The sequence below is a fragment of the Pseudonaja textilis genome, chromosome 3 (genome assembly GCF_049901715.1).
Source record: "Pseudonaja textilis isolate UNSWEBS1 chromosome 3, rPseTex1.2, whole genome shotgun sequence".
NCBI classification, from domain to species: Eukaryota; Metazoa; Chordata; class Lepidosauria; order Squamata; family Elapidae; genus Pseudonaja; species Pseudonaja textilis.
Genome location: NC_141992.1, coordinates 50,572,794 through 50,586,541, shown reverse-complemented (window position 1 = coordinate 50,586,541; position 13,748 = coordinate 50,572,794). Strand labels below are relative to the sequence as shown.

General features: G+C 44.5%; 1 protein-coding gene across 1 annotated transcript; it reads left to right on the top strand.

Moving 5' to 3' along the window:
* The first annotated feature begins 6,988 nt into the window (after positions 1-6,988).
* On the top strand, positions 6,989-7,697 carry LOC148126108 (uncharacterized). The gene is made up of 2 exons (XM_087928696.1): positions 6,989-7,627; positions 7,687-7,697. The coding sequence occupies exons 1-2, from the start codon at positions 7,006-7,008 to the stop codon at positions 7,695-7,697; spliced, it is 633 nt and encodes a 210-aa protein (XP_087784822.1). The 5' UTR covers positions 6,989-7,005.
* The last annotated feature ends 6,051 nt before the right edge of the window (positions 7,698-13,748 follow it).

Sequence of the window (13,748 nt, the reverse complement as noted above, 5' to 3'; positions counted from 1 at the left end):
TATCATTCCTAGAAAAGGCAGTAGCCCTCTCCAGTCCCACAACCAATATAGGAAAGCTCCCAATCTCAATAAATATTCCATTCACAGAAATTTATTTTCTCATATGATTTCCTTTGACTTTGAATCTAGTGCAGTGATGGCTAACGTTTTCCATGTCATGTGATGAAAGTGCCTGCACCCATGATGCAATGTGTGTGCGACCCTCCCACTGCCCTGCGCATGCACGCATGACCCCCTCTGTGCACACTGTGCGCCTCTGTGCACACAACCCTCCATACTGCACACCTCTGTGTATGCATGCACGACACCACCACCACCCCTGTGCCCTGTGCATGTGCACACATCAGCTGGCTGGCGGGGGCGCACACACATGGACAGTGGAGCTCTTCCGGGTGACCTCTCACATGCTGGCAGAAATGGTTCTTCATGCCACTTCCTGCACGCATGCCATAGGTTCGCCATCACAGATCTAGTGCATTCCAGAAGTAGTCAAAAGGTTATGCTGCATGGGAATGATAGGACTTGTAGTCCATTATGTCTGGAGGGCTCTTGGTCTGTAGCCCATCATGTCTGGAGCGGAAAACTGATGTACATCATTAAAATAATATGTGTGATTGCAATCAATAGTTTTACTTTGTGCTCTTCTTTCATTGTCAAGAGTCTTTTAGTTTTAAAAAATCCATTACCCTTTGAATAAAAAGGTGCCCATGATAATCTGCTAGCAGGTTTTAAAAGCTCTTTGAAATATAGGTCCTGCTTATAAAAAATGCAAATGGCAATGACGACCCAAAGGAAGATATTTCCATTTTCTACAACATGAGGAAATTAAGATGATATCTGTTCTGAGATAAATTCTAAGGTCATGCCCATGCTGATTTTAACTTTATAGTTAATAATTTTACTACAATAATATTTTTCTGATAAACTCTTCCCCAAGTAAAAATTTAGCTAGCTATCAAAATGCAGGGATTGACTGAGATATTAATAGAATAAGACTGTGTTCAGTTAATAAGGAGGGGCACAATCTGCTTAACTGAATTAAGCACAACTGGCTAGGTAAAACTACAACACACTGTTATCCCCTTGATTTACACACTAAGTTATAGCCTTGGTTTACATTCCACACAGACTGGATCAGACAAGATGCAAAACGACATGTGTTCTAGAAAATTGTGCTTGGCTATGAATGTCCTAGCTCTGAGATCCCCAAATGACACCAATTTCTGTTTTATTTTCTTGAAGGAACCAAATGCAACAAGAATACTAGTTTTTTAAAGGAAAATGAATGGGGGTGGGTGGGTGGGTGGGTGGGCTTTAAATTAGAATTAGGAAATTAAAAGTAGGCTTAGAAAGCTGCTTCCTTTTTCACCAGTGGTTGGCTCCATCTGAAATTCTGAAGTAGGGGTAAAATCCCTCCTTTTTATTAATGAGCCTTTCTGAACTTTGCATCCATAGTAAAAATATGCTGTTTAGCAATAGCATCCTACAGTGGGCAACATTTGTTACTGTTCCTCCTCCCCCTCTGTCAGAGGCAAAATTAGGTGAGCATTAGGTAGAATTGGGGAGTGGGGTTATTGGCATTTTCAGGGTCATATGGAATAACCTCTCCTAAAAAAGCTGTACAGGGCTTGAAATGAGGAAACAATGAAATGGGTGTGAGTGAAAATTAGCCACTATAAAATAGTGCAATATTGAAATGATGGAACCAATTCTCATTTCTGCTTTCCCAAAAGCACATTAATAAAGAGATCTGGAAATAAATATTTGCTCTCTATGTAAAGAAAGAAAAAGAGGAGAAGAGAAATGCTAAGCAAATGTGCTCAACTTTGTGACCCTAATCTGTTTTTGTTTTTAAATGTAACTCCGCAGCTGCCATTTTCAGTTCTCTTGTGGCTGATTCAATGATGGCCTATTAAGCCAATGAACCTTTTTTTGTCCCACATGCTTTCCCACATCTTCTAGAAAGTTTATCGCTTTATTCTACCTTATAGCTTTCGATGGGCACTCTTTCAATATCTCAAGCATGATCTGCCTAGCCCTAGTTCTGCAAAATTTCCCTCCCTCCCTCCCTTCTGCGAACACTTTAGTTTTCATTGAAAGCACAATCACAATGAAACTACAATGCTTCAATCAGCACAACTGTACTTGTGGAAGCTGAAGTGTCCATTATTCCTTGCTACAGTGCAACATAAATATCTAAGAACAACCTGCTCTCTTTTGCTTTGATTAATATAGCACCAGAATAATGATGGCACAGGGGGAAAGGGAAGGAGAAGGGTCTTTGCTAAGCCAAAAGAAAGAACGTGGGAAGGAGGAATGAATGTATCCGTGTGTACAAACATTTGGAAAAACAAAGGAAAGTATGGGGGACTAGAAGAATGGAACAGTCTGCCAAAACAGGTGTCTCCAAACTTGGCAACTTTAAGACTTGTGAACTTCAACTCCCAGAATTCCCCAATCATGGGGGAGTTGAAGTCCACAAGTCTTAATGTTGACAGGTTGAGAGACACCTGCCCCAAAGAAAAAGACAGCCAACAATAAATAGCCCACAGGAGCCAGCCAGTAAGGCTTTCTTTCTTAGATGGAATAAACAAAAACCAGGGGAATGCACTGGCAAGTCCTACAGTGGCTGTATTCTAGATTGAGCCATCCACCTCTGCTGTAGCCCTGTGGCCAACAGGTGAGTGGGAGCAGGAAAGCCAGAGGAAGCAACCTATTGGTTTGCTTATCATGCCTACCTATGGAGGAAAAGCATCACTGGGCACTGAGTCAGAAAAAAGGCAATAGAATCAAACAAGGCTCAGCAATTGCAGCAGCAGACATATTGGCAAGTTGATATAATTTTCCTCTGTTCAATTCTCTGTAGAATAGGTGGATATCTCTTTAACTTCTTAGTGGGGAAAGACTCTCCAATAGTAGGTTGGCACTACAGAAAGATTTTACACCAGATTAAAGATCAAGATTATACCAGATTAAGATTAAACCCCAGAAAATGAGGGTTACATGCTCTCCCCTTTCTCCCATTCTAGGTCATGGAATTTTTCTTCTTAAAACAGAAAGCATATTTTTTTTTTCTCCTTGGAAATATTGTATTTTTCCCATATGCAAATCAATCAATGAATGAATTGACTAAAATTCATATGGGTTGCAATACACAGGCAGGAATCAATGAAAAATGAACCACTGACCCCACATCTTCTACTAATCTATTTTATCAACTTTTTCATGACCTCACCTCCAGTTATCTCCTCCACCCCATTTTTTCTTATCTCACTTTTTCTAAGATATTGATTTACATAGGGATACAATAACAAAAAATCAGCATTATTTTGAAGACGGGTTGGAAATAATTGAGCCTGGGTCCCAGAAGTAGGAACTGGATGGCCATTTGTGTGTACACAAAGACAAAGTACAATAAAGCTTTGCTCCATCTCTTCTCTTGATTCCTATCCTTCAGTTGCTGTAGGAAGGCCTGTATAAAGAAATCGCTAGTTAGTGTTTGTGAACTTCTAAATACCTAATAGGTCTCTGGGGGAACCAAAAGTCTAATCAGCCTTTGATTTAACCAGCAAGCTTTTCTATCCCTTTCCTATTCCTATTTCTTATTCCTAAAGTAATATCGCTTTGCCCAATTGGTATCACTGTCCAGGCACCATCTTGGCTTTTCTGAACACTCACAATGCCCCCAGTAGATGGTCAGTCACTGATGTAGAATGATTAATGTCCAGCCTGCTATTCTCAATACTTACTGCAAGTTGTGTTCTTTAACTGGGCAGAGTGCTTGATAAACTCTGATTTAGATGTTTTAAACAAAGCTAATGCCCCTGTGATTTCCAGAACAAAGATTTCCAAATTCCACTGCCACAATATAATTATTTTTAATTCTCCCTGCCACCCCACGCTTGTAACAGAAGCAGAATATTCTTTTAATTACAAGGTACCGATTAACCATATAAGTGTTTTGTAATCAGAAGCTGTTACCTAGTTACTATCTACTCAATTCACTAGAGATTGTTGTGGCAGACAAGTAATTGATCTTTGATTTTCTCTCTCTCCCTCTTCTAATTTCCTGATAGTTATAGGGCAACTCTGTGGATAATTGCAACCACATCTCTGGGAGTATGCAGTTTCTATGCCTTGCACTGATACTGTTTTCTTTTCTTTTTAAACCCAGTAGTTACTCATTTGGCAGCAGCTTGTAATTATAGAGTCAGAAATAACTACCTAGATCAAAGGCACTTTAAGGGTAAGCAAAGAAACAAAATTCTTTGCAGACCAGTGACGTGCTAGGGCCCAGACAGCATTTTCAAGGTATGTTCAACCCTTACCCAAATAAAACAACTAGCTCCATTTCCCCAAAGAATATAAAAAATGAGGGAGGAGGACCTTTAAACTCCTATCTTCCTCCTGCCAACACTGATCAAATTCTTTAGGAATTTCAGCTTTGCCTTTCACATCTAGCAATTATGTTCAAGTTTCAGGATGTTTAATGTATTAACATGAGGACAGAATGACAGAGTTCATGCCTGAGAGCTCCCAATAACTTGCCTCAAAATTCATTTGCTCCACTTTGGCTAGAATACTATCTGTAATTAGGGAATGGTGAACTTTTTCAAATATTTTATAGGAGTAATCTATGAGAATAAGTTATTCTAGTATAGAAAGTTAGCACCTACCCCTCTCCTAGAAGAATGAAATATTTTGAGAAATATTAAAAAGGCAGAATATTATATTTCCCTGGATGAGAAATGGAGAAACATGCTCTTGGACAGCAGCCCTCATCTTCTTTAATAGCCCACAGCAGATGTCAGCACTTAAGAGATAAAGAGATAGCAAGCTCTATTCATAAGCAAATACCCTCACCCAAGATCCAGCGAAGATAGGATTAGCCCTCAGCCACAATAGGAATTTCCTAATGCCTCTTCATTGCATTACCCTCAGAAACTTCAACCAAACTTAGCTCAGACAAACATCTAGGATTTGTACCTATAGAGTCAGCTATGACCCCTACATACAACCCCTATATGGCACCATGGGAATCTGAAAACAGCCAATAAAATACATGCTCTTGCACAGGAACAGGAAGTTCAAGCGCAATGGCCAAGAGAAGGTATAACCCACCCCCCCCTACTCTCAACTCCAAGTTGTCAGTTGCCCAGAAGCACCACTGTGCTTCTGCTTCATCATAAAACCATCTTTCCAATCAGCCTCCAGCCTCCATTTTGTCTCCAGTACCTTTCTCCCAGCTTGGAACTCAACCAGATGCATATTTCTTCTAGTATTAATTTTTTTTAAAGTAAATTATAAAGAAATACACCTGTAACCATTTAAGATGGCCAAAACCATTGACTTCAACTAAAGGAGCAATCTATCTGGAGCCTGATCCATATTGAAGGATTTTGAGTCATTCTTCTTCTACAAAAACAATTATTCTCCATATGTATTCGATATCTCTTACAATACATGCTTGATAGGAAGCCAGACAAGTGTAAATGTAGTAATTAAGTCATGTGATCCTTAGCAAAAGATACAGTATATCCTAAGATTCCACAATATACAGTATCTCTAGCCTTGCCTAAGCATTCTTTAGTAACCTGCTCAAGTGGATTTACTAATCCATGTAAACTTATCTCTCTCTATATATGTATATATAGTACAGTATATAAAAATGATGTCTCTCTTCATCAAGACAAGTACAACCAATTTCAGTATCTCATCAATGTTTCTAACATTTCAATCAAACATCTATTCTTCCCATATCTCATCTTTCATCTATAAACAAGTTATAAATCCAAGTTATAAATCCAAATAATCTTAATCAACAAAAGTCCAGAAGGCGTTCAATAATTTAAACTGGCAATTTCTAATCCAACAAATCTATAATATGAATTTAGGCACTAAATTTGAGAATATCATAACTACAATTTATAATACACAAAAGGCGAATATTATAATAAATGGAAAATATACCCAATCAGTAAAAATAGAGAAAGCAGGTGTGTCCATTATCTCCCCTGCTCTTCATACTATCCTTGGAAACATTACTAACTCAAATTAGACAGAATCCGGAAATAACGGAGTTAAAGATTAAGAAAGAAGAGTATAAATTGCAATCATTTGCGGATGACGTGGTTTTTTTCATTGAGGACCCAATAGAAAAAGGACAGAAACTGATGAATGAGTTAGAACAATTTGGAATAGTTGCTGGACTTAAAATTAATAGAAATAAAATAAAATCAATAACTAAAAATTTAACAGAAAACAGAAATCAGACCTAGAAGAGACGATGGGACTACAAGTCGTAAAGAAAATTAAATACTTAGAACATGGTTGATGGCACAATGTAAGACGTTAATGGAAAATAACTATGATAAATTATTGCAACAGGTAAAGAAAGATCTAGGGACATGGGTTAAACTGCAACTCTCATTATTAGGGAGGATTGCTACTATAAAAATGTCTATTCTCTCTAAATTCATCTATTTATTTCAGATAATACCAATTAAAATGCATAAAAACTACTTGGCAGAACTTAATAGGACAATTGCAAAATTTATTTGGCAAGGGAAAAAAACAAGAATAAACCTAAAAGCAATGCAGAATATGAAGAGCAGGGGAGGTATGGCCCTCCCAAACTGGGAGTTACTGTTCTGTATTAGCATTCTTGGAAAAACCGCACCCTGATTGGCCCACCTGAACTGAAGCCCGATTGGCTGACTGACTGGCCGGGATTGGAGCGCTAGGAACCTACCGCGATTGGCCGAGCCGATCGCGGGAAATTCGAAGCGCTGCCATTGGCCGCCGAGCCGCCGGCCGGCTGTATAAAGCCAAGCGGTTTTACACAGTTGTTTTTATCCATAACCACAGCAGAATAAAAAGAGCTGAATGTTCACTAAGTGTCTCGCCTCTTTTGTGACCCGATCCCGGATCTAACACTGGCGACGAGGATGGGATCGTGAGGCGAGGACCAACTAGCACGTGGCACCGGTGACCAGCGCCTACAAGATGGCCAGTACCGTGCCACCCGCTCCATTCGACCCAGCGACCGAAGACTGGGAGTCCTATATTGACCGCTTCCAGATGTTTCTGGAATGCAGTAACCTCAAGGACGCCAACGGCCAGAGGAAGCGGGCAGTATTCCTAACGCACTGCGGGGCCGCGGTGTTCAAAATGGCCAAGGCACTCGCGAGGCCCGCAGACGTTAAGGAGATGGATTGGGCTGATCTCGAGCCCATCCTGCGCCGCCATTACGCCCCCACCGTGCCGATCCTCATCCGCAGGTATGATTTCTACCGCCGGGACCAGCGCGAAGGCGAGTCCATCAGCGATTTTGTGGCCCAGCTGCGGAACATGGGAGGCCCCTGCGAGTTCCCCGAGCTGGACCAAGCAATCCGGGACCGACTCGTCCTCGGACTCCGAGACCCCGTGCTGCAGAGCCGGCTGATGGCCAAAGGCAACATCTCCCTCGCCGATGCCCTCGCCGAGGCCACCGCCGCCGAGGCCACCCGCCAGTCCGCAGCACGGATGAGACAAACCAACGCGCTGGAACGGCCACCCACCAATGAGGCGACCCCAGCCGCCGCGAAGCCCCGGGACACCAGCCAGCGGGAGACGACCGCACACCATGGCGACCTCGAATCCCAGCCTGATACCGAGGATGAGGACGAGGAGATCCATCGGTTGCAGACCGAACGTGATCGCCGAGACCACCGGAGTCGTAAGTCGGGGTTCCGGTGCGCCGGTTGCGGCGGCGATCACCCCCGCTCCGAATGCCGCTTCCTCGACGCCATTTGCAGGCATTGCGAGAAGCGGGGGCACATCGCCAAGGTGTGCCGAAACAAGAAGAGCTACAGCCCGCAGCGCCGAGGCGACAGCCCACGACGACGGGACGGCACCCCACCCAGACACCGAGACCGACCCGCGGAGAGCCGGTGGAGCCGCGACAACCGGAGCCGACGACTCAGCGAGGCACAGCGGCGCGAAGAAACCCATCAGACGGTCGTCATCGGCCATTCATCAACCACCGACGCCCGGAAGGTACACGTGGCCTTGAGCATCGAGGACCGGCCCTGCGAGATGGAGGTGGACTCCGGGTCCTTCCTCTCAATGGTCTCATGGCGCACAATCAAGCGCCTGGTCCCGACCATCCGCCGCAACGAGCTGGACGACCAGAAGCTAATCCTGAAAGACTACCAGGGAAATCGCATCCCTGTAGTTGGCATCGGGCACTTCAAGGTAACGTTCAAGAACCACACTGACGTCCTGCCGCTCACGATAGTGGACCGGGACCGCCCCAGCCTGCTCGGCCTACAATGGTTCGCCCCGCTCGGCATCGAAGTAACCGGCATCCACCGCACGGACACGGCCGACTGGGAAGCGACCCTCGTGAGGGATTTCCAGGAAGTTTTCGACAACTCGTTAGGCAAGTACCGTGGGCCCCCTATATCGTTCAACCTTAACCCCAATGTCGCCCCTATCCGCCTAAAGCCCCGGCGAGTGCCCTTTGCGCTCAAATCAAAAATCGACGAGCAACTAGACAAGCTCGTCGCACAGGGGGTGCTTGAACCCATCGACCATGCCCGTTGGGAGACGCCCATAGTCACCCCTATCAAGCCCGATGGCTCCATTAGAATATGCGGGGACTATAAGGCCACCCTTAACCACGCGCTACAGCAAAGCGCCTACCCCGTCCCAGTGGTGCAGCACCTCCTGCACTCACTGGGGGGAGGCCGGGTCTTCGCAAAACTTGACTTGGCTCAAGCCTACCAGCAACTGCCGGTCGATGCGGAGACAGCAGAAGCGCAAACGATTGTCACACACCGGAGGGCTTTTCGTTGCAACCGACTCCAATTCGGAGTCAGCGTCGCCCCGGGAGTCTTCCAAAGCCTCATGGAGAGGCTCCTCCAGGGCATCAAAGGGGTGGTTCCCTACTTTGACGACGTGCTGATCGCAGCCGCCGACAGAGAACAATTGGAGATCCGTTTAAGGGCGGTGCTTAACAAATTCAAAAACGCCGGCCTTAAAGTCAAAAGGGACAAATGCCAACTACACACCGAGAGGGTCGAGTTCCTGGGCTACCTTCTGGACCGGCACGGAATACACCCGACCGGGAAGAAACTCAGGGCCATCAAGGAAGCCCCCACACCAACCAACAAGGCGGAGCTACAAGCATTTCTGGGGTTACTTAACTTTTACAATGTTTTCCTACCCCAAAAGGCGACCGCGGCGGAACCCCTACACCGGCTACTCGATAAGGCGGCCACCTGGACCTGGGGGAAGCGGGAAGAGACTGCGTTCCAACGAACCAAGGACTTGCTAACATCAGACGCGGTTTTGATTCAGTACAGCGAAACCCTCCCGCTCTCGGTAACATGCGATGCCTCACCCTTCGGTATAGGAGCAGTCCTCAGCCACACCCTACCCGACGGGACGGAAGCACCCATCGCCTTCTTCTCCCGGACACTAGCAAAACCGGAAAGAAACTACAGTCAACTAGACAAAGAAGCCCTCGCCATCGTCGCCGGAGTTAAAAGGTTCCACGAATACCTTTACGGCAGGAACTTCTCAATCATAACGGACCACAAGCCCCTGCTCGGAATACTCGCAGGGAACAAGGCCACCCCGAACATCCTATCGCCCGGATGACAAGGTGGTCCGAATTCCTTGCAGCATACTCCTACGAGCTGTCACACCGACCCGGTAAGGCCATCCTACACGCAGACGCACTAAGCCGGGCACCGCTACCGGACGTAGATGACGACCCGGCACCCACAACGACGACCCTACAGATCGAGACCATGCCGTGCCCGCTCTTAACCGCGCCAGACATTGCCCATGAAACAAATAAAGACAAACGGCTGGCGCGGGTACTGAGCTGGGTAGAGCGGGGATGGCCAGAAGTTGAAGGTAACGAATATTTCAAACCCTTCAGAAACCGCCAAACTGAGCTGTTCTCACAAAAGGGCTGCATTCTCTGGGGCGACCGGGTGGTCATACCGGAAACACTGCGAGACAGAGTGTTGGCATTGCTGCACGAGGGACACCCAGGGGTCGTCAAGATGAAAGCCCTGGCCAGGAGCTATGCTTGGTGGCCGGGGATGGACAAACAAATAGAAACTTGGGTCGCCGGGTGCAGCAAGTGCCAAGAGTCAAGAGCCAACCCCCCCGCCGCCCCGATCCGGGAGTGGGAAACCCCGAGAGGACCATGGTCACGATTGCACATAGACTTCGCCGGACCAACCAAGGGGTATACATTCCTCATCACCGTAGATGCTTACTCCAACTGGTTGGAAGTAAGCACCATGAGAACAACAACGACTGAGGCGGTCATCGACAAGCTCAACAGACTCTTCGCAACGCACGGGTTACCGGACGTCATAGTGTCGGACAACGGGCCCCAGTTCACGGCAATACTGTTTGAGAAATACCTGGCCGAACGGGGCATCAGACATGCCCTAACCTCGACGGCTCACCCGGCGGCGAATGGTAGGGCGGAACGAATGGTCCAATACACAAAAAAGGCCATTCAGAAAATCGAAACCGGCGACATCCAGGAAAAAATAAACAAACTACTGTTTATACAACACATCACGCCAAGCACAACAACGAACAAGAGCCCAGCGGAACTGCTGATGGGGAGGAAACTAAGATCCCCATTAGACCGCCTACACCCCACCTACAACCCAGAGAAACCCCCGGACTCCTCCAGCCGGTACCGGACATTCAACATCGGGGACGCCGTCTACGCGAAAAACTTCACGGGAGACCCCCTCTGGGTACCCGCACAAATCACGCAGGTAACTGGACCCCGATCATACAGACTACAAACAACAGACGGGAGGAGCTGGAAGCGGCACATCGACCAGCTACGGTCCAGACTAGCCCACAACACCCCCATCGACCCAGCAACAACGGCGGCCCAAGAAAGCAGAGAGGGAGGGGAAGCCTCAACCACCAACCCAGAAACCAACAAAAGACCGGAACCAACCGGGACACACACCCCAGCGCAAGCCGGACACCACCCACCAGATGACAGCAACGACCAAGCAAACCAACCAGACTCACCTACAGACCTCGACGCGTCGCAGACGGGTTCTTCACCTGGGAGGTGCAGCCAAGCCAGCTCAACCAGCCCGGAAAAACCGAGCGGGAGCAACAGAAACCACAACTCGACCGGCCCAGGAGACCCGGACGGGAGTTGCGGCGCCAGGCCCGGCTCACCTCACCAGGCGGTTCCATCGACGGAGTGGAGAGCGGCGCGGAGCCCGTCCGAACCGGCCAGCGACCTCACACAGACTGAGCCGCGCAAGTCGACCAGGCAAACTCGAAGCCCCGCCTACCTGCGCGACTACGTCACGACGCGGCGTCAGACGAAACCATGAGGGGAGGGGTGTTCTGTATTAGCATTCTTGGAAAAACCGCACCCTGATTGGCCCACCTGAACTGAAGCCCGATTGGCTGACTGACTGGCCGGGATTGGAGCGCTAGGAACCTACCGCGATTGGCCGAGCCGATCGCGGGAAATTCGAAGCGCTGCCATTGGCCGCCGAGCCGCCGGCCGGCTGTATAAAGCCAAGCGGTTTTACACAGTTGTTTTTATCCATAACCACAGCAGAATAAAAAGAGCTGAATGTTCACTAAGTGTCTCGCCTCTTTTGTGACCCGATCCCGGATCTAACAGTTACATCACTGTGCAGCTTCCTTTGTGATGGCTGAAAGAATGGGTGAATCTATCTAATAAAAGAATACTACTTTTAGAAGGCCATGATTTACAGAGAGGGTGGCACACTTTCCTATGGGATATGGGGAAAACCAAACAAAAATATTTTCATAGACATTTAATTAGAGATTCTTTATTGGGCAATTGGAATAAAATAAGGAAAAAAACATTATTCAAAGGTCCTGATCTGGATTTTGACAATGGAGACGATGATTCACCCAAATAATTTCGATATTAATAAGATGTTAAAGTATAAAGACTTACTGGATATACAAGGGAATTTGAAATTATGGCAAGACCTTCAGGAACAAGGGTTACGAATTGACCGGTGGGCATATCGCCAAGTCCAGAATAGATATAGACAGGATATGAAAGATTTCAGAATCTATAATAAACCACATCAATTAGATAAAATTCTATTAGGCCCAAACAAAAAAAAATAACAAAATGTTATACTGTAACTATTTATTAGAGATAAAATTAGAGGAAGAAATAGTTAAAGGTAATATGATAGCTTGGAGTAGGAATATAGGCCGTAGCATTACTCTAACAGAATGGGAGAAGATCTGGAACAGAAATAATAAAATTACAAAATCAGCATCATATAAAGAAAATGCTTACAAAATGTTTTATAGATGGCATCTACCCCCTTTGAGATTAGCAAAGATGTTTCCCAACATGAGTCCCAAATGTTGGAGGTGCAAAAAGAAAGATGGAACATTCTACCACATATGGTGGTCTTGTACAGAAACCCAAAGATATGGATGGAGGAAAAAATGGATGGAGGAAATTACAACTGAGCAGATTGAACTCAAACCAGAATTCTTCCTACTAGGGATACTCAACAGACAATTCTTTAAAAAAGTTAAATATATAATATTACATATATTGATGGCAGCTAGATTGGCCTTCACTCAATACTGGAAACAATCCTATACTCCACCAGAGGAAATGATCATTCAGAAAATATCAAGTTGTACAGAAATGGATAAATTAACTCTAGCACTAAAAAATAAAGAAGTATCAGAGTACTATATGAGTTGGAACTGCTGGTACGAGCAGATAGGCTGAAGATAGATTTAATAATAATAATAATAATAATAATAATAATAATAATAATAATAATGTAAATGAGGAGGAGCAACAATTGTAGTAATTAGATATTCTCACTAAAGACTAATTGCAAATATGGCATAAAATAATGAGATAAATAAGGAACCACAAACTGTTGATGATGTAATTTTTTAAAATCATTTACCTTTTTTCCCTTTTTGTTTTTCTTCCCTTCCCTAATTTGTGTGTGTGTTGTTTGTATATTTTAACTGCAAAATTTAATGAAGTTTATTATTAAGGAACAGTTACCAGAACATATATTTTAAGCTTAATCAGATATATCAGTTTCATATTCTTTTACTTTTAACACAGTAAGTTATCATTTTCTCTACAAATACAACGAAAGAATACTTCCCATTTCTTTTCTATAAATAAATCTTTAAAACATCATCAGGGCTTAATTTAGAAAAATCCATTGCTACCAAAAACAGTGATATATTAAAAATCTTAATATTTAATCCCTTCAAATAGTGTCCAATGAATTAATGTCTTGTCTCTTCTCAGAAACTTCATGAATTTAACACATACTTTACTTTTAACACCAAAGCTTACCACTTTCTCTAAAAAATATTGTACAAATATCTCTTCTTCCCATATCTTACCTATAAACAAATCTTTAAAGCTCATCATCAATGAGAAACCCATTAAGAGCTACTAAAAATAATAGGACATATATTTTAACATTGATTAAATAATCCAATTTTATATTCCTTGTTTTTATTTTTTAAAATATTGATGTTTATTTCCTTTTAAAAATGACTAAAAGCTGGTTTCTTTTCATTTCCTCTTTATTTTTATCCTTATCTAAATTTAACTTTATAAATTTGACACATTTCTTTTGTAAATCCAAGATAGGAAAGTGGTCCAAGTCACTCTTCTGAATTATTATGTGTGCCACTTTTAAGGCCTCAGCCAG

Excerpts from the sequence above, each read along its gene's own strand:
- LOC148126108 (XM_087928696.1), top strand. The coding sequence starts at position 7,006 with ATGGCCAGTACCGTGCCACCCGCTCCATTCGACCCAGCGACCGAAGAC.